The sequence below is a fragment of the Rhamphochromis longiceps genome, linkage group LG16 (assembly GCF_057381845.1).
Source record: "Rhamphochromis longiceps isolate RC_006_pf linkage group LG16, R_longiceps_female_GT1.1, whole genome shotgun sequence".
NCBI lineage: Eukaryota > Metazoa > Chordata > Actinopteri > Cichliformes > Cichlidae > Rhamphochromis > Rhamphochromis longiceps.
Window position 1 is genome coordinate 11892804 of NC_140572.1, and position 26220 is coordinate 11919023.

At 40.7% G+C, this 26220-nt stretch overlaps 1 protein-coding gene across 1 annotated transcript; it reads left to right on the top strand.

Moving 5' to 3' along the window:
• The first annotated feature begins 1129 nt into the window (after nucleotides 1-1129).
• Nucleotides 1130-25955, top strand: frzb (frizzled related protein). The gene is made up of 8 exons (XM_085384039.1): nucleotides 1130-1524; nucleotides 9950-10198; nucleotides 17683-17718; nucleotides 18576-18626; nucleotides 21974-22039; nucleotides 24311-24515; nucleotides 24831-24894; nucleotides 25646-25955. The coding sequence occupies exons 1-8, from the start codon at nucleotides 1320-1322 to the stop codon at nucleotides 25688-25690; spliced, it is 921 nt and encodes a 306-aa protein (XP_085240165.1). The 5' UTR covers nucleotides 1130-1319; the 3' UTR covers nucleotides 25691-25955.
• The last annotated feature ends 265 nt before the right edge of the window (nucleotides 25956-26220 follow it).

Sequence of the window (26220 nt, forward strand, 5' to 3'; positions counted from 1 at the left end):
CAAACATAGCAGGAAATGTAATGCCTGGGTTCAGAAAGTTATATCAGTATAGATTAGTTTGTGAAATTGTCTTTGTTTGTTCTTGTTTGAATTTGATATTGTTATAAATGACACTATTCAAATGTCTTGAGGCATTGCAGCAGTTTATTGAAGCATATGCAAACATACATGAACAGACAGTATGACAAAAATAAAGTTTGTTCATTTTTAACTATCCTAAAAGTCAACATTTGGTATGACCGCCTTTATTCTCTGACATAGCCTGAACTCTCTTCAGCAGCTTTCATTTCTTTAAGTAGTCTTTAGCACTGGTTCTCCAGGTTTCTTGAAAGACTTTCAAAGCTCTTCTTTGGACGTTTCCTGCCTTTTGTTCAGTTCTGTGAAGATGATCCACCACTGCTTCAATGATGTTGAGGTCTGGGTCCTGATAGCGTTCTGTTGTGTCTCTCTATTCCAATGTACCTTTACTATATTTACAGAGTGTTTGAGAAATGTGTATTTAAACAAGGTTTTACTGCAGTGTGTTTGGGGTCACTGACATGTTGAAAGGTGAAGCCACTGCCATTCACATGCTACATGGCATGTTGGATCAAAATCTGCATTCATAATATCATCAGTTGTGACAACACTATCAGCTGTAATGCAGTCCAAACCATGACAGAGCCTCCACCGTGTTTTACTGACAGCTGCACGCTGTATGCGTCCTCCCTACATACTGACAGCAATCTGAAGCACAAAATCCAAAGTTGGCGTTACCGTCTGAAAATGGTCAGGTACAAGGATTTTCCCATTTGTTAGGACATCACTTTCTGCAGTAGATGGCGTTGATAACACTTCAAGTGTTTTCTAATATTTAAAAAAAAGACAGATTTTACTTTTCTCACGCTCTTACCTTCTCTTAAAGTTAACTGTATGAGGTCTAGCCACTGATTTCGTAAAATGTAGTGACACACACACACATCTACGAGCTTTTCACGGCTTTACTCGTGTTTATTTTTCATCTAAAAGGAATCTATCTTTTAGTATGGAGGATAAGAAGGGGGGAAGGAGAGGAGGAGAGGTGAGACGAGTCCAGGAGGGGAGCTGGAGAGAGAAGGAGGGATAGAGGAAGAGGAGGACGTTGAAGTGTGCATAAGAAAGCAGCTCCTCCCTCCCGCTGTCTGCGGACCGGACGGCAGCAGCAGAAAAGCACCAATCAGCAGGAAAATCGCGTCTAATTTGGGATTTAACTCGAAGTGAATGAGCGAGTCTTCACCGGAGCACGGACCTGCGCTGCCCTCACTTCACTGTGCCCCCGTACCCTCTGTGAACCGACCGACATGCTCTCTCTGGGGCTCGCCGTGTCTCTGCTGGCCGTGTCCTGCGCGCTGTGGCCGGCTGCGGTCGGGGCGGCGTCCTGCGAGACTGTGCGGATCCCGCTGTGCCGGTCCATGCCCTGGAACATGACCAAGATGCCGAACCATCTCCACCACAGCACGCAGGACAACGCGGTGCTGGCCATCGAGCAGTTTGAGGGGCTGCTGGGTGAGTTACTGCCCCTCAGTGCCCTAATAAACTTTTTTTTAATTGGGCAGTTAATTAAGTCATTGAAGAACCTGGTGTGTAATTAACTGACCGTAGAAGCAATCGCACAGTGATTTTTCAGGTTCTCATGAAAACATGTAAACGTTTTCCCCACAACTTTATTTTTAACTTACTGTTCACGATTTTTGATTTTTGAAGTCGCTAATAAGCAGTTAAAGCGCTATTTTAGGGCACACAGATTAGTTAACAAGTCGGGCAAAGGCTGAAACAGCCTGGGATGACCTTTTTATCATCTGCACGTTGCCTTGACATTAACATAAACACCTGACCACTCATAACATCTCTGTAATGTTATTTGGCACATAACTCAGAAATGATGAAATTAAAGTAAGGAGGCTTTAATGTACATACAGAAAGTGGAGTGAAGAACAGACACTTGAATAGGTCACTTCTCTAAAATTACCAAGTGTTTTTTTTCCAGGGCCGTAATCATCATATATATTTGAGGGGACATATGCCCCCAATCAGATATATTCAAATTTCCAACCTTCCAATGTACTTATGGAAACCATAAATATTGTTTTTCTTCTGTGCAATAACAGATGATCACATCTCAAAATACTGATTAGTGAGTGTTATCATGAACTAAATTGATGTCTTTATAATAATAATAATGATTATTATTATTATTATTATTATATGCACAGCAGTGGGTAGGTATAATCAGTGTCAAATACTTTACTTTGCTTTATTTACCTTCTTTCTTCTTAAATATGCATGTAATTGGGATTCAGTAATATTTTTATATCAGCTGTTGACCACCTGACCCTCAGACTTAGATCTCTCACCCCCAGATGTTGACTAGTAATAAATGCTAATCAAATATAAACTAATAAAATACTAACTACTGCCAAGTATTTCCAGCAGATCTGCAGGAAAAATGTCAGGACGTTTTGTGGTGGAGCAGGGCTGGATCTGGTCTGATCACTGAAACCATCGCTTCACTTAGAGATTATGGAAACCTTTTTCTGCCTTTCTTTTTTGGCTGCTGTAGCAGTACTCTGTAATGGAGCAACCATATTTTGAACAGTTGGTCAGTGACAACCCACTTTCTGGTCTGACTGTAGCACTAATCCAAGACAGCACACATCAGAATTATAGCTGGCTACAGGAGGAGGAACCTGAGCATTTTCAGCCTCTTGGGTTCACATGAATTTGGTTACAAGAGCGTTCAAGATTCTGAAATGATCTCCGAGCTCTGGACGTTGTCCAGGAAAAACAGGAATTTCAATTGTTTCGCCGCAAGGGATGACATTCCATTTTTTTCTAATTAGCCAGCCAGTTGACCGTGAAGAATCATAGCATGAGTTGGTTTGAATACTGGAAATTGAATTCCTGGTATTTCCTAAAAAATTCTTGACAAAAATCTGTTTCCATTTTCTGGGGAAAATACCTGCGGTATAATAAAGTTTGAAAATGAGCCCGTTTGGCATCATTTTTAACTGGTTGAGAAGCTTGTAGTACAAAAGACTGATTTTTAAACCAGTGCGTTAGTGTTCAAACTTGTGTACATGTATCTGGCATTTCTGATGGAAACATCTTTGTAATTATGTATTATTTGCAGTTTTGAATAAGATGGTAGTCTAAATATTTTTATTCAACCAACAATACACCTGAGGCAAAAGTCATTTTTCTAGTAAAGCTGTCAAACACTCGTGGTTTTAACTAATCAGTCGGCTAAATTAATCCTTTTTCTGTCTTTCTTCCATATTCAGGGTATATAACCGAATGACCAAGGAGCACAAACAAAACAACACAACCACACTCATTCAAATAGTGCAAAAACAATTCGGCTCTTTCCATTTTCTGTTTTGTAACACTGTGAACAAAATGTCGGTCCATTTGCTTTGTAGGAAGAAACAAGACTTGTGAACATGTCACTTTAGACTGTGGGAACTTTTGATGGCCATGTTAGTTGTCTGGTAGTAAATTGTAGGCAAAAATAAAAAATCAATCAGGAACATAATCAGTGGAGTAATTGACAGCAAGTTCTGACCATGCTTAACCCTGCCGGGAGGCTTTCACTTTTCAAAAGTTTTAGCTTTGGCAGGCCGTGGAGTCTGCACACTTAGCAGGTAAGCTGACCTTAATGCCAGCAGACATCAGCTGGTCACCTATTGCATCCAATTGGCAAATTTTAGTCTTTAGACCTCTGACCTCATGTTTCTAAATATTAGAAGTATGGCCGTCTGTACCGATAACACTCATTTACACATAGTTTTGAAAGTGCTGCGTTTTCTGAGCAGAAATCTTTTTTCAGAACTAGAAATAATGAGAACCTTGGAAAATGGCACAGAAGTTATTATTCATTTATTTTAAATGACCACCTTCTCTTCATTTTAAGCGTGGCTTGTTGAGCTATAAATCCTGAGCAAAACTGTAAAAACTGTAGGATTATGGGATTGTTTTTTGTTTGTTTTTTTTTAAGATAAAGGGGCCTGTTAATTTTACTTAGATATAATAGGAGGTATTCTTCCATTGAAGGGGACTGATATGCTCCTTTGTTATTATTTCCAGACTCCATGAGAGTAGCTTTGTGCGGCTCAAAGTACAAAATAATCCTTATTCATTTTACACTTGAATGTCGGTGCAGTGCTTAAGTTCACGTAAAAACGCGCCCTACTAGCTTGCATGCCTTTAAGGCTACTACTACTACTGCTGCTACTACTACTAATGATAATAATAGTGATAACTGGAATAATTTAGCCACACATAATAACAGTTCAACTCCAAATCTAAAAGTCTCCCATCAGGGAGACTGTTTGCCTGATAAGTTAGCCCCACAGTGGAAGTAAATAGGATTGGTTCCTTTCGCATATTAAAGAAAAAGTTATTCTTGATTCTTTGTCTTTTGAAATTGCCACGTCTCACTACTTATTTCACTCATATATATTCTAGCAAGTCAGGTTAACAAAAAACGTTATTTTTATTGCAGGTGACTTTACATCGGTTTTGCATTATATGATTTAAAAGTAGTTCAACCACATGAAATGTTACAGTTTTACTGTAGCTGCTAATCAAGGCTAGTTAGCTCCTTAAAAAAATAGCTTTAACTTTTCCCCCCTCATTATGATTTTATTTTCACTACCATTTGATGTATGTGGTAATTCAGTTAAGTAAAAGTTTCTAATCCATCAGACCAATACAATTAGGCAAATTAGATTTAGATAGTCTTTTCTCCTTCCACTCAAGTGGAATAGGTCATTATAGAGGACAGTGGAAGTAGAATCGCCTCAGTCAAAATGCATAAAATTTACATTTATTAAGTAAACTGTAACAGGAACTGCCTCGGAGCATATCTGCGGATATCAAATATTACTATCTCTCTGTAGGATTTGGCAAGTAACATTGCTTTTCAATCCTGCACGTTCTCTACATATGCCATCACTGTCTGGTTAAAAATAAACTAACTAAACTAAATATGAGTTCTGATTAAAGGTTTGGGCAGGCTGCCACAGTTAGGTTTGGTTTGGTTACTTTGGCTGATCTCCTCCATCCATACTAACAGCAGTTTGAACCATAAATTCCAAACTTTCAGAGGGTACCTCTCTCCTGACCTACTCCTTACATATTAACTCCATAATTAAAATGTTTTGCTTCAAAGAGTCTTCATTACTCTACTATACCTGTTGCCACTGATTTCCAGTCCAGGCCTTGGGTAATTTTCCGTGCCTCAGTTTGGTTTTTTTTTTTGCCCTGTTCCCTTTCCTTAAGGATGGGTTCTTGACAGCCACCCTTCTACTGAGACCGGTTATGATGATGCCTCAAAGAGCCAAACAGTAGATCAGAGGTCCCCAATCCCAGTCCACGAGGGCCGGTGTCCCTGCAGGTTTTAGATGTGTCCTTGATCCATCACAGCTGATTTAAATGGATAAATCACCTTCTCAACATGTCTTGAAGTTCTCCAGAGGCCTGGTAATGAACTAATCATGTGAATCAGGTGTGTTGACCCAGGGTGAGATCTAAAGCCTGCAGGGACACCGGCCCTCGTGGACTGGGATTGGGGACCCCTGAATTAGATGGATCAGTGGAAGGGCCAGATGCAGCTCTCAGGTTCTGTGTCAGGCTGGATTTCTTTTATTATTTATTTAAGAGATACTGTGTGTAAAATGTCACCACTAGATGTCAGTATATTGCAGTCAATTGAATTCTGTTTCAAGTGCTTAATTGAAGCTAAGGTAGCGGCTGTGGGACAGACAACTCGTGTGAGTGGTTGAGGATTTCCTGACCTTTTCTGTTAGTAAACGCTGCTTTCTTGCTGCTGTTAGTTGCTGTTAGCCTGTTGGATCCTTGCACACTTGGCGAATACACTGTCATCACGTGAGAATCCATTGAAATAACTGTGACAACATCAGAATAAATAAACCCGTTCATGCACATTTTCATGTGTTAGAGCCCCAACCACTGTGTAGGTAATGAGACATGAGGTGGAAAGAGGATAGAGCAGTGGTGGAAGAGAAAAAGGTAGCCAATGTGCAAAGAAAATCTTTCAAAATATACAGAAATATGCGCTGGCTCAAGACTTTTTGTTTTATGATAAAGTGTGTGTGTGTGTGTGTGTGTGTGTGTGTGTGTGTGTGTGTGTGTGTGTGTGTGTGTGTGTGTGTGTGTGTGTGTGTGTGTGTGTGTGTTAGCATACTAAAATTTGCTAACTTTAAATGGTGAATAAGATACTTTAAAGTAGGGCTGTATAATAACGTCCTTGTTGTAAAAGCCAACCTTTTTCTTACTTCAAACCAGCAGTTTGACTTAAATTCATTTCTACAACCATATTTTGTATTCTTTGCTAAGGTAGATTTAAATTTGAAATATGTATAGGTGTTCATTCTTATTTTTTCTCTAATCGGATCATTTCTCCCAGTCGTTTAACTTGTAATAAGCGACCGTTTCACATTTCCATGTGAGACAAGCATTGATAACTGCATATGTGGTCACATTCATCAGTAATCTTCACTATTTGAGGTTTCTGCAGTCTCATTTCATGCCATATTAGTTCATAATTTATCCATGTCTGTCTTCAATAAATACATTTAGGTGCTGGCTGAACTTTGAGCTTGGCTGAGGTGGGCGGAATGAAGATTTTAAAAAGTGGTTAAAAAGGACTCTGCTTTAACCAGAAAAATGTCCTAATGAAAGAGCTCTGGGCCAACAACCAGGAAGCAGTTTGAGGTCACAAGTTCAAGCTATTTCTGTGACTTCACTGTGAAGTGGTACAGCCAAACCTCAGACCCACTCTGCAATAAAAGCACTGATCCATCCTCTACCCAGTGCTAAACTCTTTCTGGTCTCATCCTGTTTGAAACATGCAGCAGGATGGCAGATGGTAAAAGTCCAGTGTTTGTTCAGCCAGGGGTCCCTGAATGCACCATGTCTTCACTGACATGAAGAAGACATGAGTCTATCTAGAGGGCTCAAATTAAGTGAGCTGAGACTGAACAACCATCCTTAAATATTTCTACAACAAGTGTGGATATGAAAGCTTCTTGATCATAGCATGTAACGTCCCATATGGAAAAGAAATAGTAAAAACTTATAAGTGATTACTCATGAAAGTGGCCACTTTCTCATTACCTTCATATATTATTTTAGTAAGTATCCAAAACATACAAGTTTCATTATATAATTTTTCAAGGGATCTTATATCTGTTTTCACTCTTATATGCTTTTCATACAAGTTTCACACAAGACAGATACAAACTTTATAAGATTTATATATATCTTTTCCATATGGGGTAATTCTGAAATACCATTTAAAAGGTGAAGAATTCCCAGTGGATGAGCACTTGGTGACAACCTCTCTGTCTTCCTTTTCTCACCCCAACCGGTCGTGCCCAGGGCTGGACTGGGACAAAAATCGGCCCGGGCATTTTAACTAGAGACCGGCCCACCAGGTATTATAGGAAAAGTCATAAAGCCTTTGAATGAAAACAAACGCTGTTGTGACAGTGATGTACAATCTTGTTGGTATATGTATGATTTCTATACATTTTACGTCAGATAAAAACTTTGGTTGAAAGATTCAGATAATTATTTAATAAAAGCTAGAAATTTTAAATGAGAATAAGAAATAAAAGTATTTCTTTGTGCCCCCCTCTCCCTGTTAATGCCCTACCTGCCCCCCTGGCAAAACTTTGCTAGACCCGCCCCTGCACAGTTACCAGCTGTCAGCTACTTAGAAAAGGATCCTGGTGTTATTTGTCTCTCAGAAACAGTTCATAACGTCCCTTCAACTCATTTATATCACCTAAAAGGTAAACCTGTTTCTCCATCACCTGTTCAGCTCTGATGATTCAGTAAGGACATCTCCTGGTTTCATCTTTATGTTTCCCTCTCACCACATATCCAAACCGACATCATGACCAGCAGCTTTACAGCTGTGGCTCCAGCAAACATCAGCTGATACTAGAAATTAATATGAAATAAATTCTAACAACAGCTGATCAAGCTTAAACGTGCTGCTGTTGTTTAACGCGACATCCGCTGGTTTCCTCTTTCTGGCGCAAAGTGGGCGATAAACAAACAAGAGAGCCGATCAGCTGATCATTGATCAGTTTCATGATTGAAGCAGCAAAAGGAGAGGGAGGGGGAGAGAATGAGAGAAGAAGAGGCAGCTGTACAACGTAAAGACGCAGAATAATCTTAATGACCTTGTAGTACCATATCACCCTATTAGAGCACTTCGCTCTCGCTCTGCAGGCCTACTTGTTGTTCCTAGAGTATTTAAAAGTAGAATGGGAGGGAGAGCCTTCAGTTTTCAGGCCCCTCTTCTGTGGAACCAGCTTCCAGTTTGGATTCAGGAGACAGACACTATCTCTACTTTCAAGATTAGGCTTAAAACTTTCCTTTTTGCTAAAGCATATAGTTAGGGCTGGATCAGGTGACCCTGAATCCTCCCTTAGTTTGGGAGGATTCAGGGTGCAATACACATAGGCTGCCGGGGGATTCCCATGATGCATTGAGTGTTTCCTTTCCAGTCATCTTTCTCACTCACTATGTATTAACAGACCTCTCTGCATTGAATCATATCTGTTATTAACCTCTGTCTCTCTTCCACAGTATGTCTTTATCCTGTCTTCCTTCTCTCACCCCAACCGGTCGCAGCAGATGGCCCCTCCCTGAGCCTGGTTCTGCCGGAGGTTTCTTCCTGTTAAAAGGGAGTTTTTCCTTCCCACTGTTGCCAAAGTGCTTGCTCATAGGGGGTCATATGAATGTTGGGTTTTTCTCTGTATCTATGAAGCGCCTTGAGGCGACTTTTGTTGTGATTTGGCGCTATATAAATAAAATTGAATTGAATAACTCCAGCTATGTCTTTTTCTATTCTAGCTGAAGTCCGGGACAAACTGTGTTCCTTTTCAGCTCAATATGAAACTCATATTTTCTCTGAATACGGGACGATTCCGTTTTTTACAGGACAGTTGGCAACTCTACTAACTAACCTTATGAATAAAATAAAGTTCATTATCAGTAACATCATAGCACCCACCCAGCTGTATAGAAACTCCGTCATGCTAGCTAGTAGTACGAGTTATTGTACTAACTGACTCACTATTAGTGAAAAGTGTGGAAGGTCACTTTATTAATGGGTCTGTTTGAAATGGAGCAGCTAACTTTTGGATGCCCTCGTCTTTCTCCAGAGTAGGAGTCACAGGAGCTTCCAGTCAGCATCACCAATGACTTGTGTTGCTACCACATGGATTTAAAAAGAAAATAAAAAAGATATTTCCAGGATGGACACCATTTGCTAAAAATGTCTGTTTTTTAAATGCTTGCAGGTGTTCACAACATATTTTCCTAAGTGCTCCAATTTGTCCTCATTATTTATTTATTTTAACCATATAAGATATTGTGTAACTTTCTTGAGTAACATTGCATATTTACATGTGGGCTGTAATCCATAAATATTGTGACTACAGCTGCCTCTAGCAAAACATCTGTATTTAGAGCTATTTGCAGCTATTTTTATTGCAAAAAGACATCTTTCCACCGATTCTGCCTTTATATACGAATCCATGGAAAAATGTCTTTATACCGCTTGATTGCTTGGATGCTCAAAAGTATTGAGTTTATGGAGGGAGGGTGTTGGATGTACACGGAACTCATATACACAGAGTGAGAGTGGGAAACTACACTGACCTTATTTTACCTGGAAAAATCTCAAGTTCTACTTAAAACAGTACAATGGCATAAGAGTTCACACCAGGTGTACATGATACACCTGGTGTGGGCGGGGGAGTGACTCCAGGGCGGGTGGACTAAATTCAATAGCTGCCACCCCACTGATTTCTATTTTGTCATTTCAGCTGCTCATCATTTATGCCCTCTAATGAAATTGCACATATAACCTATGTTTCCCTTCTTCTTCAAGGTACTGGTTGCAGTCCGGATTTGCTCTTTTTCCTATGTGCCATGTACGCGCCAATCTGTACTATTGACTTCCAGCATGAGCCAATCAAGCCCTGTAAGGCAGTGTGCGAGCGGGCGAAGCTCGGCTGTGAGCCGGTGATGAAGCGTTACAACCACAGCTGGCCCGACAACCTGGCCTGCAGCGAGCTGCCACTCTATGACCGTGGAGTCTGCATCTCTCCTGAGGCCATCGTCAAGGCAGACGGACCAGGTACACTCATTCGTTTGTATTATTGCTGTTATATGTGTGGCTGCCAATTTTGACCCGAGACAGCCTAATTCTGGAAATTGTTCTTATGTTTCTGTTTTGTTTTGTATTTTTGTTTTTTGTTTTTTGTTTGTTTTTGTTTCACCATCACAAAAATGATGTTGACGTTGACAAAGATTATTAAAAAATCTTTTAAAAAAAGCACAAAATCCAAAGAGGGGGAAAAAATATTAAGCAAGTAATCACCATTTTTATAACTAATAAGACCTATTTCCAATGCTAATGTTCATGCTGGTACTTGAAGGATGTCCTTCATTTAAAAGTGCAAGAGACAGTAAAAGGATGGTAACAGGAAGCTGTTCAGTGACTCTGGCTGACGTGCAGAAACATTAAAAACATCATAAACAACATTATAAAAAAAACTTTAAAATCAGCTCCTTTTTAGAGGTCCTGAATGAAGGTGTGAGTGAGCATGACCAAATGATTGATTCAAATTTAAAATGTAATCTTTATTAAGCTTTTTGGACAGTGAACATCAGCTTGTGAATAAAAAGTTCATAAGATGATTATTTGAAGCCAGACACTGTTTAATTCATGTATTTGACCACTGAAGTAAAATGTAGCAGGCTCTAACCTCTTACTAATACCACATACCAGTGTCTGTCAGCATGACCAAAGACTGTGAAAGATGGATGTAGCTACAGTAACATGAGCCCCTGATTGCTTCTGCCATTGCCTTTTTAGTATTTTGAGACCAGATGTGATAAGAAAGGGGTGACTTTGATAATCCTGCCTTTCCAACACTTAGAATGACCAAAATTACAAAGTGGACATGACGTTTTATTCCATATCACTCAGAATGAGAGACTCAAACCATAAACTCAGAAAAGTGTTCATACAGGTCAGGGCTGATGCCAATTTTCCTGCAGATTTCTAAAACACCGACCCTTGTAGAAAAGAAGACAGATTTAAATTGCTTTGCATTGGTTTCTATTTTTCAGACCTGAAAGCTATGTCCGTCTTTCATAGTGTCTGTAGTAATGAAAGGACTATCTGCATTGGAAGGTTAGCCTTTTCACCAAAGATATTCTGAGTGTCTCCTCAGAATACAGATATTGCTTCACTATTGAGATTTTTCTGAATCAAAAAGAGCAAATATTTTTCTTTGTGAAGACAAAGAGGGAGCTTGTTCACGTGATGGCCCTTCATTGCTATTAAACACAAGCGTTTTTCAGTCTCACAGATTTGTAGCATTTGAGTTTAATTTAAAACATTGGGTTTTCATTATTTAACATAGTTTCAGGATATTTTTAGGAATTCTGTCAATTTCAACACAACTTTTGATTTTGAATGTGTAATTAAGTAACAAAATGACTCTGCAGATTAGTGACATAAGTGCCATAAAGAGCAGCTATGTTCCATGACCAGCAGATGTGGCTGGTTCTGCTGGAGGTTTCTTCCTGATAAAAGGGAGTTTTGTCTTCTACTGTCACCAAAGTGTTTATTCATAAGGGGTTCATCTGATTGTTGGGGTTTCTCCATGTTATTGTAGGTTTACAATAGTACAATATATATATACATTGGCAATAACCATAGCAAAGGTGATCCACATAAATAATACCATGTATGATATCTTTAAGAGTGAATTATGACAACATGAAAATGACTCGTACTCCAGTTCTTGCATAGTAAAACCAGTGACATCTTAAATGGTATGAACTGCACTCTTTCTTTTTTTCCTCCCGAGAGTCTCAACATGGAGGCTAACTCCGACGAGGATCGCTCACTGCAATTTTTAGTATATATCAGTGTTTTCTATCATGCTATACTACTCTCAGCAGTTTGTTTCTGCTCCCTCTCAGATAACATGAGTCATTCCCTGTCCAACTTCACTCCCACAGACTTTCTCAAAGAGCTCCTTGATACAGGAGGCCCACTCATTTTACACTCAATAAAACCCTCACTGTCCTCTGCTCCTTCAAACAGATCCAGGACCAGCAGGTCCAGAAAAAACCTTCATCTCAATCCCCTTGACCTCCATAACGATACACCCACATATCTCTGTTCTGCCCCAGCTTGGCTTGGCTCAGCGGGGCTTTGGGATTTTCCCTTGGTGTAATTTGTTGGTTTGCTGAGGTTCTGTCGGGGTGAATCATTTAAGTCATTCCAGTGATTTTCTGTGGGACTCTGGTCTGCATGTTGCTTTACAGAAGTATGTCTACAACTAGAAGCAGCTGCAGTTTTTCAGTGTATTGAAACACCAGCTCACAACCCCAGTTACCTTTGCACGCCTAGAGGTACATGGATGCAGGAGAACAGAGACTTGTACCATAAAGCTAATTCCCAGGTCATTATCAGTGTATTATGCTTTTCCCGTGATTGGATGCCACCCCACATAGCTCTTTTCCCTATCCTCTATTGATTTTTCGGTAGAGCTGCACATAAAGTGGTGTGGAAAGGTATTTGCCCCCTTCCAGATTTTTTTTGTATGTTTGTCACACTTAAATGTTTCAGATCATCAAACACATTTAGATATTAGACAATGATGACATAAGAAAGCACAAAATGCAGTTTCTAAATTAAGGTGTTTATTATTAATGTGAAAAAGTGTGCAGCAGCAGCAACTCATCCAATAGGTCACAGAAGACCCCAGAACAGCATCCAAAGACCTGCAGGCCTCACTTGTCTCAGTAAATGTCAGCGTTCATGATTCCACCATAAGATAGAGACTGGGCAAAAATTGCCTGTGTGGGAGAGTTCCAAGACGAAAGCCACTGCTGAGCAAAGGAGCTTGTCTCAGCTATGCCAGAAAACATCTTGAGAAATTCCTCTGTGGACTGACGAGACAAAAGTTTAACTTTTTGGAAGGTGTCTGTCCCATTACATCTGGCGTAAAAAAGTAACAGAGCATTTCAGAAAAAGAACAACATACCAAGAGTAAAATTTGGTGGTCATGGTGTGATGGTCTGAGGCTGTTTTGCTGCCTCAGGACTTGGTAGACTTGTTGTGGTAAATAAAACAATGCCGTCTACCAAAACATCCTAAAGGAGCAGAAGGTCCACCTCTGAATGGCTTAAGAAACACAAAACTAAGATTATGGAGTGGCCTAGTCAATGTCTTGACCTGAATCTGATTGAGATTCTGTGATGTGAGCTTAAAAAGGTGGTTCATATACAGGGAGTGCAGAATTATTAGGCAAATGAGTATTTTGTCCACATCATCCTCTTCATCAGAATCAGAATGGGGTTTATTGCCAAATGTTGAGCAGGTTTACAACATTAGGAAATTGCTGCGGTGCTTCAGTGCAAACATAGTGTCATAAATAGCACTTAAATAGACATGAAAAAATAAAAGTAGGGATAAGAATTAAAAGTGCTACGTGGAAAGATATGTGCATGAGATATACATGAGATATATACATGAGAATAAGAATTAAGAGTGCTACGTAGAAAGATATATACATGAGTGCAGGTGGTGATCAGTGCCAAACATGAAATGATGCAGTGACACAGCGTAGGGTCATGTGTTAGTGGTGGGAACAGTCATATGGTTATTGTTCATGTGTCCAACAGCAGAGGGGAAGAAACTGTTCTTATGGCGAGAGGTTTTGGTGCGAATGGACCGGAGCCTCCTGCCTGAGGGGAGCAGGTCAAACAGACTGTGTCCAGGGTGAGAAGGGTCAGCTGAGATCCGAGCTGCACGCCGCAATGTCCTGGAGGTGTACAGGTCCTGCAGAGATGGGAGTCTGCAGCCAATCACCTTCTCAGCAGAGCGCACAACACGCTGCAGTCTCTGTTTGTCCCTGATAGTGGCTCCAGCGTACCACACGGTGATGGAGGAGGTGAGGATGGACTCGATGATTGCAGTGTAGAACTGCATCATCGTCCGTGTTGGCAGGTTGAATTTCTTCAGCTGCCTCAGGAAGTACATCCTCTGCTGGGCTTTCTTGATGACGGAGGTGATGGTGGGCTCCCACTTCAGGTCCTGGGTGATGGTGGTACCCAGGAAGCGGAATGAGTCCACAGAGGTGATGGGGGTGTCAGTCAGGATGATGGGGGGGAGTGGGGCTGTGTGCTTCCTGAAGTCCACAATAATCTCCACTGTCTTCTGGGCATTCAGCACCAGGTTGTTGTGGCTGCACCAAGACACCAGACGTTCAACCTCCCTCCTGTAGGCAGACTCGTCCCCGTCCGAGATGAGTCCAATAACGGTGGTGTCATCTGCAAACTTGATTAGCTTGACAGACTGGTGGGTGGAGGTGCAGCAGTTGGTGTACAGGGAGAAGAGCAGAGGAGAAAGAACACAGCCCTGAGGGGAGCCGGTGCTGATGGTCCGGGAGTCCGAGACATTCTTTCCCAGCCTCACATGCTGCTTCCTGTCCGTCAGGAAGTCAGTGATCCACCGGCAGATGGGATCAGGCACATTCATCTGGGAAAGCTTGTCTCGGAGATGGTCTGGAAGGATGGTGTTGAAGGCAGAGCTGAAGTCCACAAACAGGATCCTGGCGTAGGTTCCTGGGGAGTCCAGATGCTGCAGGATGAAGTGTAGAGCCATGTTGATGGCGTCGTCTACATGCATGTTGTCTTACTCCAAGCTGTATAGGCTTGAAAGCCTACTACCAATTAAGCATATTAGGTGATGTGCATCGCTGTAATGAGAAGGGGTGTGGTCTAATGACATCAACACCCTATATCAGGTGTGCATAATTATTAGGCAACGTCCTTTCCTTTGGCAAAATGGGTCAAAAGAAGGACTTGACAGGCTCAGAAAAGTCAAAAATAGTGAGATATCTTGCAGAGGGATGCAGCAGTCTCAAAATTGCAAAGCTTCTGAAGCGTGATCATCGAACAATCAAGCGTTTCATTCAAAATAGTCAACAGGGTCGCAAGAAGCGTGTGGAAAAACCAAGGCGCAAAATAACTGCCCATGAACTGAGAAAAGTCAAGCGTGCAGCTGCCAAGATGCCACTTGCCACCAGTTTGGCCATATTTCAGAGCTGCAACATCACTGGAGTGCCCAAAAGCACAAGGTGTGCAATACTCAGACACATGGCCAAGGTAAGAAAGGCTGAAAGACGACCACCACTGAACAAGACACACAAGCTGAAACGTCAAAACTGGGCCAAGAAATATCTCAAGACTGGTTTTTCTAAGGTTTTATGGACTGATGAAATGAGAGTGAGTCTTGATGGGCCAGATGGATGGGCCCGTGGCTGGATTGGTAAAGGGCAGAGAGCTCCAGTCCGACTCAGACGCCAGCAAGGTGGAGGTGGAGTACTGGTTTGGGCTGGTATCATCAAAGATGAGCTTGTGGGGCCTTTTCGGGTTGAGATTTACAAGGAGGGAAAACAGTACACCTCTCTGAACAGTGTCTGGGAGGCTGTGGTTGCTGCTGCACGCAATGTTGATGGTGAACAGATCAAAACACTGACAGAATCCATGGATGGCAGGCTTTTGAGTGTCCTTGCAAAGAAAGGTGGCTATATTGGTCACTGATTTGTTTTTGTTTTGTTTTTGCATGTCAGATATGTATATTTGTGAATGTGGAGATGTTATATTGGTTTCACTGGTAAAAATAAATAATTGAAATGGGTATACAGGTATATTTGTTTTTTGTTAAGTTGCCTAATAATTATGCACAGTAATAGTCACCTGCAAACACAGATATCCCCCTAAAATAGCTAAAACTAAAAACAAACTAAAAACTACTTCCAAAAACATTCAGCTTTGATATTAATGAGTTTTTTGGGTTCATTGAGAACATGGTTGTTGTTCAATAATAAAATTATTCCTCAAAAATACAACTTGCCTAATAATTCTGCACTCCCTGTAGACTTATATAGATGTAGCACAGCAGCCGCCAGGGTGGCATACTTTCTGTGCAGAACTGTAAACTGTAAAAAATTGGTAACTGCAATACATATCTCTGTATTGGCAGTTGTCTGGCCAATCTGGCTAAGGCATTCAGGCAGTTTTTAAGTCTGATCTCTTTAAGTTCACCTCCTCCAGAGCAGTTAAATGCCACACCACAGGCTAATGTGCTAATCTGCCATAATGATCTAGTTTTTACAATATCAGGGGGAAAAGGAGAAAAAAAAATGACTGGCCAAATAACCTTGTTGGTTTTTTTTGTTTGTTTGTTTGTTTGGGGGGGGGTGCAGAAACCCTGCAGATAGAAAGTTATTGTAGCATCTCAGGTCTGTATTAAGAACCTGGCTTATCGATACAGATGCCAAGGCTAAAGCCTGTTTTTACAGAGCAACTTTGGAAGTTTCTGAAGCATTGACGTTTTCCACAGTTGCTCTTTCTGATGAGATAGATGGATGAAAATGTTCAGTTTGGTTTATAGAAGGGTGCTGCCCGTATGTACCTTGCAGGAGGCAGCATTTATAAATAAAAAAATGATAATAATAAAGAAATCCAAAGTCCCACATATCTCCAAAGTTAATTTTCCCTCCTTCTGGACCTTTTCCCACAACCTCCAGGACAGTCTAACCATCCATTTTGCCCAGGTCCAGATCACAATGGTAACAGTGATCACAAGCTTCTTGTTGAAAATATTTTTCTGGTCAGGTGGGACGCAAATTTCCAGCCTCTTCTTCCAGTTGAATATCACTACAAAACCCCCTACTTGAAGCAACCTCTACTGGCTTCTTTCTGTGTAAAGGGAGGAAATTTCGCTTTACACATGTAACAGATGTCTGACTCAAAGGGTAAGCAAAACAAACTGAGGGCTATTCACTTTAGTCGACGGTGCCTTGGTTAAAAGGTTAAGGCTTGAGGATATATGCAATGCTGTTGGTATTCATACACTATAAATAATGTTGCTCTTGGAACTTTTATTGCAACTGACTAATCACATTGTGGTGATGTCATAGCTTTGCAACTAGGCAAAAAAGACCAAAATCTGCTCCCACAACAGCTTTAGAAAGTCGATGAGAGACGATAATGTGCAACAAAGTCGGTGTAGGAAGCGGACTGAGATGGACATTCAAACTGCAGTTCATGTCATGTGACAACCAATGGGGTAATGATGAGTTAGGTTTAGGTATAAAGTTGTCATCGTCATAATAATAGTTGTTGTTATTGTCATTGTTTTTACAATTTCTATTTTTTTTTTCAGTTTCATAAAAATATACTTTTGTGAAAAGGTTCATTAAAATCCAAACTGTCTTTCAGTGCTTTCTCAAAAGCTTTTGAAAGTAAACTTCCCCTGTTGGTTCTGAAGCAACATTAACAAAATTATGATGCTTCTAAAACACACACACAAAAGGAAAAACTCCCTTTTTAACAGAAAGAAACCTCTCTGCTTGGGGGTGAAGTAGTGAATATCAAAGTCATAATGACTGTTCTGTGCAGTTTGTGCATTACTGACACTGCTCAATGATCCACCTGTTTGAGTTGTATTCCGATAAGACCACCATTTTTAATCACGAACCAAAAGAACAAGTTTCTTTCATTTCTGACTGCCATCTTTCTGATCCATAGATCCATACCACCAGGACCCAGCCAGGTGTAACCCAGGTAAGGCTAAACCTTAACATTTCCATTTTCTTAACATGGTCTGTATGTAAAATATCTTCCAGGGCCTAAAAAGCAAAGCCTTAAGCCTACAGGATGGTCAGTAGTGGGCAACACCTGAGGGTTGCAAAAAAACCCCAAAACATCTAGTCTTATGAAATCTGTGAAAATGACCCTTATACCTGTAAACACTTGGGTTTTGGGGCTCACAGTCTCATTCTGGGTCATTATTGAATAAAATCTTTACTAAATGTTATAAAAAAAAAAATTTCATTCATCATGTCAGTATTACATCCAGCATTATCCAGGATATGATCATTAGTCAATGACTGCTTGTGTTAAAGAGTTTAGCTGTCACCCTCGATTTCTGTCTGATCCACCCCTCGTTCATCACATCAAGTTTCAAAACCTCAAGTTGGCTAAAGTAGAAAATAAAACTGACCTTGAGGCCTCACAACCAGATTACACCAAACGGTGATGAATTGCTGTGTGTGTGTGTGTGTGTGTGTGTGTGTGTGTGTGTGTGTGTGTGTGTGTGTGTGTGTGTGTGTGTGTGTGTGTGTGTGTGTGTGTGTGTGTGTGTGTGTGTGTGTGTGTGGAAACGACTGCATTTTTTTTCTGACCACTAGACTACCCGATGTCAGTAGTTGTCAAACGTTTTCTGCCGCACCTCAGAAGCTGGAAAATCTGACACACCAATTTTAAAATTAGTTCAACATGGGTAAAAGGTCAGCACAATGGGATCTAGATCTCTGTGTCCCACCCCAAAAGTTTGAAAACCACTGGTATGAATTAACTATGAACCTGTTAAAATACTTTACTAAAAAGCGTGTCTTTCCTGGGTTTGATTCCCCTGACAGAATCCAGTCCAGACTTCTCAATGGACTTTCACTGCAGAGGACCAGATGGAGGTAACTTCTGTCTAATGTTATTTATTTATTTATTAACCTTTATTTAACCAGGAAGATCCCATTGAGATTAAAAACCTCTTTTTCAAGGGAGACCTGGCCAAGATAGGCAGCAGCAGGTGTCTCAGAATTACAGAAATTACTCAAACACAGGCAGCAACAACACACATGCAACAATAAGTGAAAGAATACAAATAAAATAAAAAATAAAATTCAATAAAATTCAAATAAAAATAAAAAAGTCAGTTAAAATGACAATCAATCTAATTGAAACAGTTACATGTTATGGACTTGGCCTCAAGGATTCGTAGTTTAGACTTAAAAGCACTTAATGAAATGAATTCAGTCATTTTCCATTCCTTCTGCAGTTTGTTCCAGGCCAAGGGCGCTAAATGGACAAAAGCTCTTTTACCAAGTTCAGTTCGGGCAAATGGAACAGAAAGCAACAAGTAGCCATGCGGATGAAGAGAATACCGACCAGCATGTTTCATTACAAGCAGTGAACATAGATAAGAAGGCAGCAACCCAAGTATCGCCTTATATATAAAACTGTATAAATGAGAGTTCCTCCGACTTACCAAAGCAGGCCATCCTACCTGAGAGTATAACTCACAGTGGTGAGTCTGGTACAGTTAGTGATGAACCTCAGAGAAGCATGATACACAGAATCAACCATTCGAAGACATTGAGCAGAAGCATTCATATATACACTCAACAAAAATATAAACGCAACACCTTTGTTACTGCTCCCATTCCCCATGGGATGGACGTAGAGACCTAAAATTCATTCCAGATACACAATATAACCATCCCTCCCAAACAGTGGTCACAAATCAGTCCAAATGTGTGGTAGTGGGCACATCTGCCATATTGAGATAATCCATCCCACCTCACAGGTGTGCCACATCAGGATGCTGATCTGACATCATGAGTAGTGCACAGGTGTACCTCAGACTGCCCACAACAAAAGGCCACCCTGGAATGTGCAGTTTTTTGCGCTATTGGGGGTCTGGGGACCCAGAACCGGTCAGTATCTGGTGTGACCACCATTTGCCTCATGCAGTGCAACACATCGTCGCATGGAGTCTATCAGATTGTCAATTGTGGCCTGTGGAATGTTGGTCCACTCCACTTCAATGGCTGTGCGAGGTTGTTGGATATTCGTGGGAACTGGTACACGCTGTCGTATACGCTGGTCAAGCACATCCCGAACATGCTCAATGGGTGACATGTCCGGTGAGTATGCTGGCCATGCAAGAACTGGGACATTCTCAGCTGCCATCTGCCCTGAACAATGTGAACCATGATTCATCCGTGAAGCGCACACCTCTCCAACGTGCCAGACGCCATCGAATGTGAGCATTTGCCCACACAAGTCTGTTACGGCGACGAGCTGGAGTCAGGTCAAGACCCCGATGAGGACGACGGGCATGCAGTTGAGCGTCCCTGAGACGGTTTCTGACAGTTTTTGCAGAAATTGTTTGGTTGTGCAAACCAATTGTTCCAGCAGCTGTCTGGGTGGCTGGTCTCAGACGATCTTGGAGGTGAACCTGCTGGATGTGGAGGTCCTGGGCTGGTGTGGTTACACGAGGTCTGCGGTTGTGAGGCCGGTTGGATGTGCTGCCATATTCTCTGAAACGCCTGTGGAGACGGCTTATGGTTGAGAAATCAACATTCAATGCACGGGCGACAGATCTGGTTGACATTCCTGCTGTCAGCATGCCAGTTGCACGCTCCCTCATTGCTTGTGGCATCTGTGGCATTTTGCTGTGAGACAAAACTGCACATTCCAGGGTGGCCTTTTGTTGTGGGCAGTCTGAGGTACACCTGTGCACTACTCATGATGTCAGATCAGCATCCTGATGTGGCACACCTGTGAGGTGGGATGGATTATCTCAATATGGCAGATGTGCCCACTACCACACATTTGGACTGATTTGTGACCACTGTTTGGGAGGGATGGTTATATTGTGTATCTGGAATGAATTTTAGGTCTCTACATCCATCCCATGGGGAATGGGAGCAGTAACAAAGGTGTTGCGTTTATATTTTTGTTGAGTGTAGAATATCACCATAATCCAGCACAGGCAAGAATGTTGCAGCAACAAGCCGCTTCTTTGTATTAAAAGAGAAACACAACTTATTTTGAAAATAAAATCTCAATTTTAACTTCAGGTTTTTTACAAGATTCTCTACATGTGGTTTGAAGGTAAGCGAGTCATCAATTAAGATTCCCAGATATTTATAGGTGTGAACCAACTCTATTTTATTACCTTCAAGAGTGGTTACTGATGGGATTGTTTGGGCTCGTCTCCTTGATTTAGAAAACAACATGAGCTTTGTTTTGTCTGCGTTGAGAACAAGTTTAAGCTGAAGTAATGAGTGCTGGACAGCAGAAAAGGCTTTCTGCAAGGAGTCAATGGCTTGGACAAGAGTTGAACCACAGCTGTAAATAACTGTATCATCAGCATAGAAGTGCAAGTTTGCATCTGGCACATGTAGACTAAGATTGTTTACGTAAATGATAAATAGAAGGGGACCTAATACAGAACCCTGTGGCACACCATTGTGCACTGTAACAAAGTCAGAACATAGACCGTCAGATTTAATGCACTGAGTCCTGTTACTGAGGTAGTTTGAGAACCATGCCACTGCTCTCTCAGAGAGTCCTGACTGGAAGAGTCTAAGTTTTAAAATACAGTGATCAACAGTGTCAAATGCTTTTGACAAATCAATAAAAAGGGATGCACAGTGTTGTTTTTTATCAAGTGCAATAGTAATATCATTTACCACTCTAATTGCAGCTGTGATAGTACTGTGATTCTTCCTAAAGCCTGATTGATATTCAGATAAAATGGCATTGGTGTGTAAAAACTCCTTTAACTGCTCACACACAAGAGCTTCAAGAACTTTGGCCAGCACAGATAGATTAGATATTGTCCGACCTTTGGTGTAGTTTACATCATTCTGCACCAGTGGTATTGATAATATTTATATTTGGCCCTGAGTGTAGCTTAATAGTTACAGTCAGACCACATTTGGCCAATTGGAAGTATAAAAATTGGTAACATGAGGCAACAGCTATGCTGGGTGCTGTCCAAATGGCCACGAAAGTAAACAAATTTGAATGTGTCATATCAGTCCATGTTTTAAGAACAACCAAATTCATAGATGCCCTCAGACAAGCAACAATCTTGAGTGGATTTAAACTTGCAACGATGATCTTTCTTGGCTCACTCAAATGTGGCATTGCAAATTTAACTGGGAAATGTGGATTTTTAAGATGGAGCTTGGAAGAAACTTTCCTTTGTCAGTGCTTATTTGAAAAGTTGTAATTTGTGTGTCCATAGATAGATGCAGATGTAAGTCAGTCAGAATGAATATGAGAACCTATGAGAAGAACAACTACAACTATGGTGAGTCATCTGAAGTTTTTGTTTAAAGTATTATTTTTATTTTCTTTTTTACACTTAATGTAAATGCATAATTTATTTGAGGTCACATTTTCATATATATGTGTGTATAATTTTACTGAGATACAAGTCAGATCGGATGCTCTGAGATGATTTTGGGATCTTGTTTTTCATGTTTAGTACCTGGAAAAGCCTATATTATGGAGAGAGAGTGTCATTTGTTGTTTAGCTTTCATCAGGTGGCTAATCTTGTATCATATTTGATGCTCAGATGCTATTGGTGACACTAATAATGAACCAGTGTCTTTAAAGTAATGTGATCTGAGTAATCCCATTGTTCCTTTTCACAAGTCTGTAAAATCAGTACTTGACTTGCTTTATACCTTAACCGCAAGAAGGTTTTTAACAACCTCGTACACAGATATTTTCTCCCTGAATATAAAAGTAAAACAATTCTGTGCTCCAACTAGAAATAAATTGGAGACAAAAATGCTTGAGGCCAGAAAGGCTTTTCCTGATGAATACAGCACGCAGGCTTGATTTGGCAAATCCAGCAGAGATTTCCATGTGGTCCTCACTAATGCTTTTGGCCACAAAATCCATTTGGGAAAGCTTTTAGATTTTTATTTTTTTCCAAGCAATCATTAAACAAGAGCCCACTTTCAAAACCGTCCGATATAATTGAAACAGAGAAGTTTAGTAAACCTGGTAGCATGCCAGAGTGCACAAGGTGGTCTTTATAAATCTTACTGCTTGCATTCTCCCTTTGCTAATTAACACTGATTCTGATATTACACTGGAATCCAACCTGCCGTGCTGGTTCTGCTTACTTCTCATCCATCTGTGTAGCTTCCATTTCCTCGTTTAGTGGCCTTTTTCTTTTTCTTCTTCTTCTTTTTTTTTTTTTTTTTTTTTTTTTGCTTTACAGTGATGTCTGTTTTTCTGCGTTAGTTGCATTCTTTGGTATGTTAACCCTGAGACTTCTGCATAGGTTTGTTTTTGTTAGGATGACAGTTTAGCAAATTCCGTGCTCTGGGCTGGTGCTGCTGGATGATTAATATATACATTTTTTATTTTACTTTTGAAGTGATGGGTTTGTAATCAGTAAGTCTAATAAACACGTTTTAATTGTGAAAAATAGGCCACAGGGCTTTTTGGAAGATCCGTTTCTTGACTGTCTCTCTATTAGCCTCATGTGTCAGCGCTTGAGATTTTCTAATGTGAGCATGTCAAGTCTTTTTTTTTTTTTTTAAATAAAATAAAATGCACAACAGAAAAGTTGGGAACTTGTATATCATCAACATGCAAACACCACATATGTTGCATACTACATGCCAGTTGGAGTCCTGGTCATGTTAGCCCCTGATATATAATATTAAATGTATCTTTAATAGTTTTGTAACATTTAGGTCAACTTACCCAAGTCATAGCTAGCTGTCTAACTGCCCTGAGCTGGTTATTTGTTTAGAAAGTGCAAATATCAGTTTTATATCTTTTGATTTGTACCATTATATGACTGTCTCCACTTGCATTTTGCTAGTGATAATGTTAGCAAAAATGATACAGTTAGCTAGCTAGCTATAACTTAGCCAGATTTGTACAGTGTAGCTATATTCCAATGTAAGATGGGTTGCAGTTGCTTTGATGCTAGTATTACAGTAGCTAACATTGGTAAAATGGCCTGTAAATGGCCTGTATTTATATAGAGCTTTACTAGTCCCGAAGTACCCCAAAGCGCTTTACATATCCAGTCATCCACCCATTCACACACACATTCACACACTGGTGATGGTACATTGTAGCCACAGCCACCCTGGGGCGCACTGACAGAGGCAAGGCTGCCGGACACTAGCGCCACATTAGCCAACATTAGGCAGAAAAACGATAGCTCAGCATTAGCATTGATATCCAAAGTCAAACTACCTTCCATAACTCAGGTTCCCCGGAGTTTAATTTTTTTTTTTTCAGGCAGACAGGCTTCATTAGTCAGTGTTTGAGTTTCTTGCTTGCTGACTTGGACAAATTGCTCAATGCCATTAGCTTCCTTACCCACGCTGTGCTGTCCAGTAAAGTTTTCACGAGTAAAATGTGGTATGCATGTGTTTAATAAGGTCTAGTACCAGGCCAAGAAAAATTAAATAATGATTCACACTTAAACCAGGAATTTAAAAAAACATAACAAAAGGGTGTGTTTTTATGGGTTGGTGCGCATTGGTAAGAGGAATTTCTGAATATCTCATATTCAGTTTCCATGCTGGTGCCTTTGTTCTGCAGTGATCAGAGCAAGGGTCAAGGACGTGAGGAATCGCGGTCTGGAGCCCACTGCTGTGGTGGACGTGAAGGAGGTGATCAAGTCTTCTCTGGTCAACATTCCCAAGATGACGCTGACACTCTACTACTCATCCTCCTGCCTGTGTCCTAAGCTGACTCCTGGAGAAGATTACATCATTATGGGCTACGAGGACGGTGAAACCTCAAAGTATGGGCAGTGGAAGATATAACTGATAATATAGTTATTGACAAGAAGAAGTTGGTAAGATAGAAGTCCAGAACTTGTTGAGACTGGGCCCGTGCTTTATCTAGAGAAAAATCTCACTCGTAGAACCAGTATGCTGTCAGACTTTCTGAGACAGCTTCCGATTGTCCCTTTGCTCTGCAGGGTGCTATTGTGATAAATTACTGATCACAGCCAAATGTTACTTTTTTCCTTTTTTTTCAAAAAAGTCATATTTTAGTTTCTTCTTTTGCTAGCTGTTAAACTATGCCAAACATTGTTAAAATTTTGTCTTTGCAGGTTGCTCCTGATTGACAGGTCCATTGCTCAGAAGTGGAAGGATAGAATTGGCAGGAAGGTCAAGGTGCGTAGTTAAATATACCTGATTTTGGTTTTGGGTTAAAATAGAAAGTCTCTAGTGCTGACTGGTTTCAGACCCTTTGCTCTCAACTCTTTTCTTTTTTTTTTCCCCATCTTCTGCCAACTATGAGCAAATTACTACTCAGGCAAAACTGAGTCAGCAATTTAAAATAAATCATCAGTTTTCTTTGGAACAGGCTTGCAGCTCTTGTTTTCTCACACTCTGAAGATTTGGCATTGTGACTGTGGTGAAACACGCGCCCATCATTGTCATTGCACATGGCAGCATGCACCGAAACTGCTCAGCGCACTGTAGTGTTGTTAATGTTTGAAATGTACCAGAGCAGGAGCATCGGGATTCCCCAGAGACTTAGAGGGAGATTTCAACAGTTGGAAAAACTGAACAGCTCTGCTGAAACCTTTTAAAAACAAAGATTCATGTTTTGCTTTGTTTTCTGTTTTTACTACCTTTTTTGTTTTCTTTGAACGTGTATCATTTAGGGGAAGATTGCAGCAAGTCAGTCGCCATAGGCTTGAGCATAAATGATTACAATGCTGTCACACTTTGCGATCAGTGACTAATACATTGATTGTAGTACCCTCTCTAGAAAAGTAACATTGACAGCGATAGTGATCAATCCAATGGTGAAGAGCAGCAACCAAGAATCTTTATTAGGGATTGTATTTTTAGTTGCTTATTGTCTCCAAAGATGGGGCTGATCATCTTTCACTTTTCTGTCTTTCCTTCTGTCCAGAGATGGAACCAGATGCTGCACAGGAGAATTCAGAGTCGCCACTGAGATCTTCCGACTTTGTGTGCGTGTGACCGTGTGTGTGTAGATATTGCACTATTACAGGCTGTTGTAGCTGAATGTAGTTCATCTCTTCATCTGCCACTGTTTGAAGTCAGTTTTGTCATTTACTTCCTTTGCACAAACATCAATTAGAGTGTGTGTGTGTGTGTGTGTGTGTGTGTGTGTGTGTGTGTGTGTGTGTGCGTGTGTGTGTGTGTGTGTGTGTGTGCGTGTGTGTGTGTGTGTGTGTGTGTGTGTGTGTGTGTGTGTGTGTGTGTGTGTGTTCGTGTGTACGTGTGTGTGTGTTCGTGTGTATGTGTGTGTGTACACCTAAAGCACTCAGTTAAGAGGGAGGAGCTTAAAATTGCGTGCAGCCATGTACTTTTATTTTTTACTTTTTCCCCCTGCGGTGGCTGTGTTGGCTACACAGCTCCTCTTCATGGTTACAGTTTTTATCAATCCTGGATGTTGGCCATGTTACCATGGTGATGGGATGGACAACATTTGAATGATACGAAAGCCATTTGGACTTGGAC

Coding starts and splice junctions, on each gene's coding strand:
- frzb (XM_085384039.1), top strand. CDS start 1,320: ATGCTCTCTCTGGGGCTCGCCGTGTCTCTGCTGGCCGTGTCCTGCGCG. Junction 17,719..18,575: donor CCCAGCCAGGTGTAACCCAG/GTAAGGCTAAAC, acceptor TTCCCCTGACAG/AATCCAGTCCAGACTTCTCA. Junction 18,627..21,973: donor CTGCAGAGGACCAGATGGAG/GTAACTTCTGTC, acceptor GTGTGTCCATAG/ATAGATGCAGATGTAAGTCA.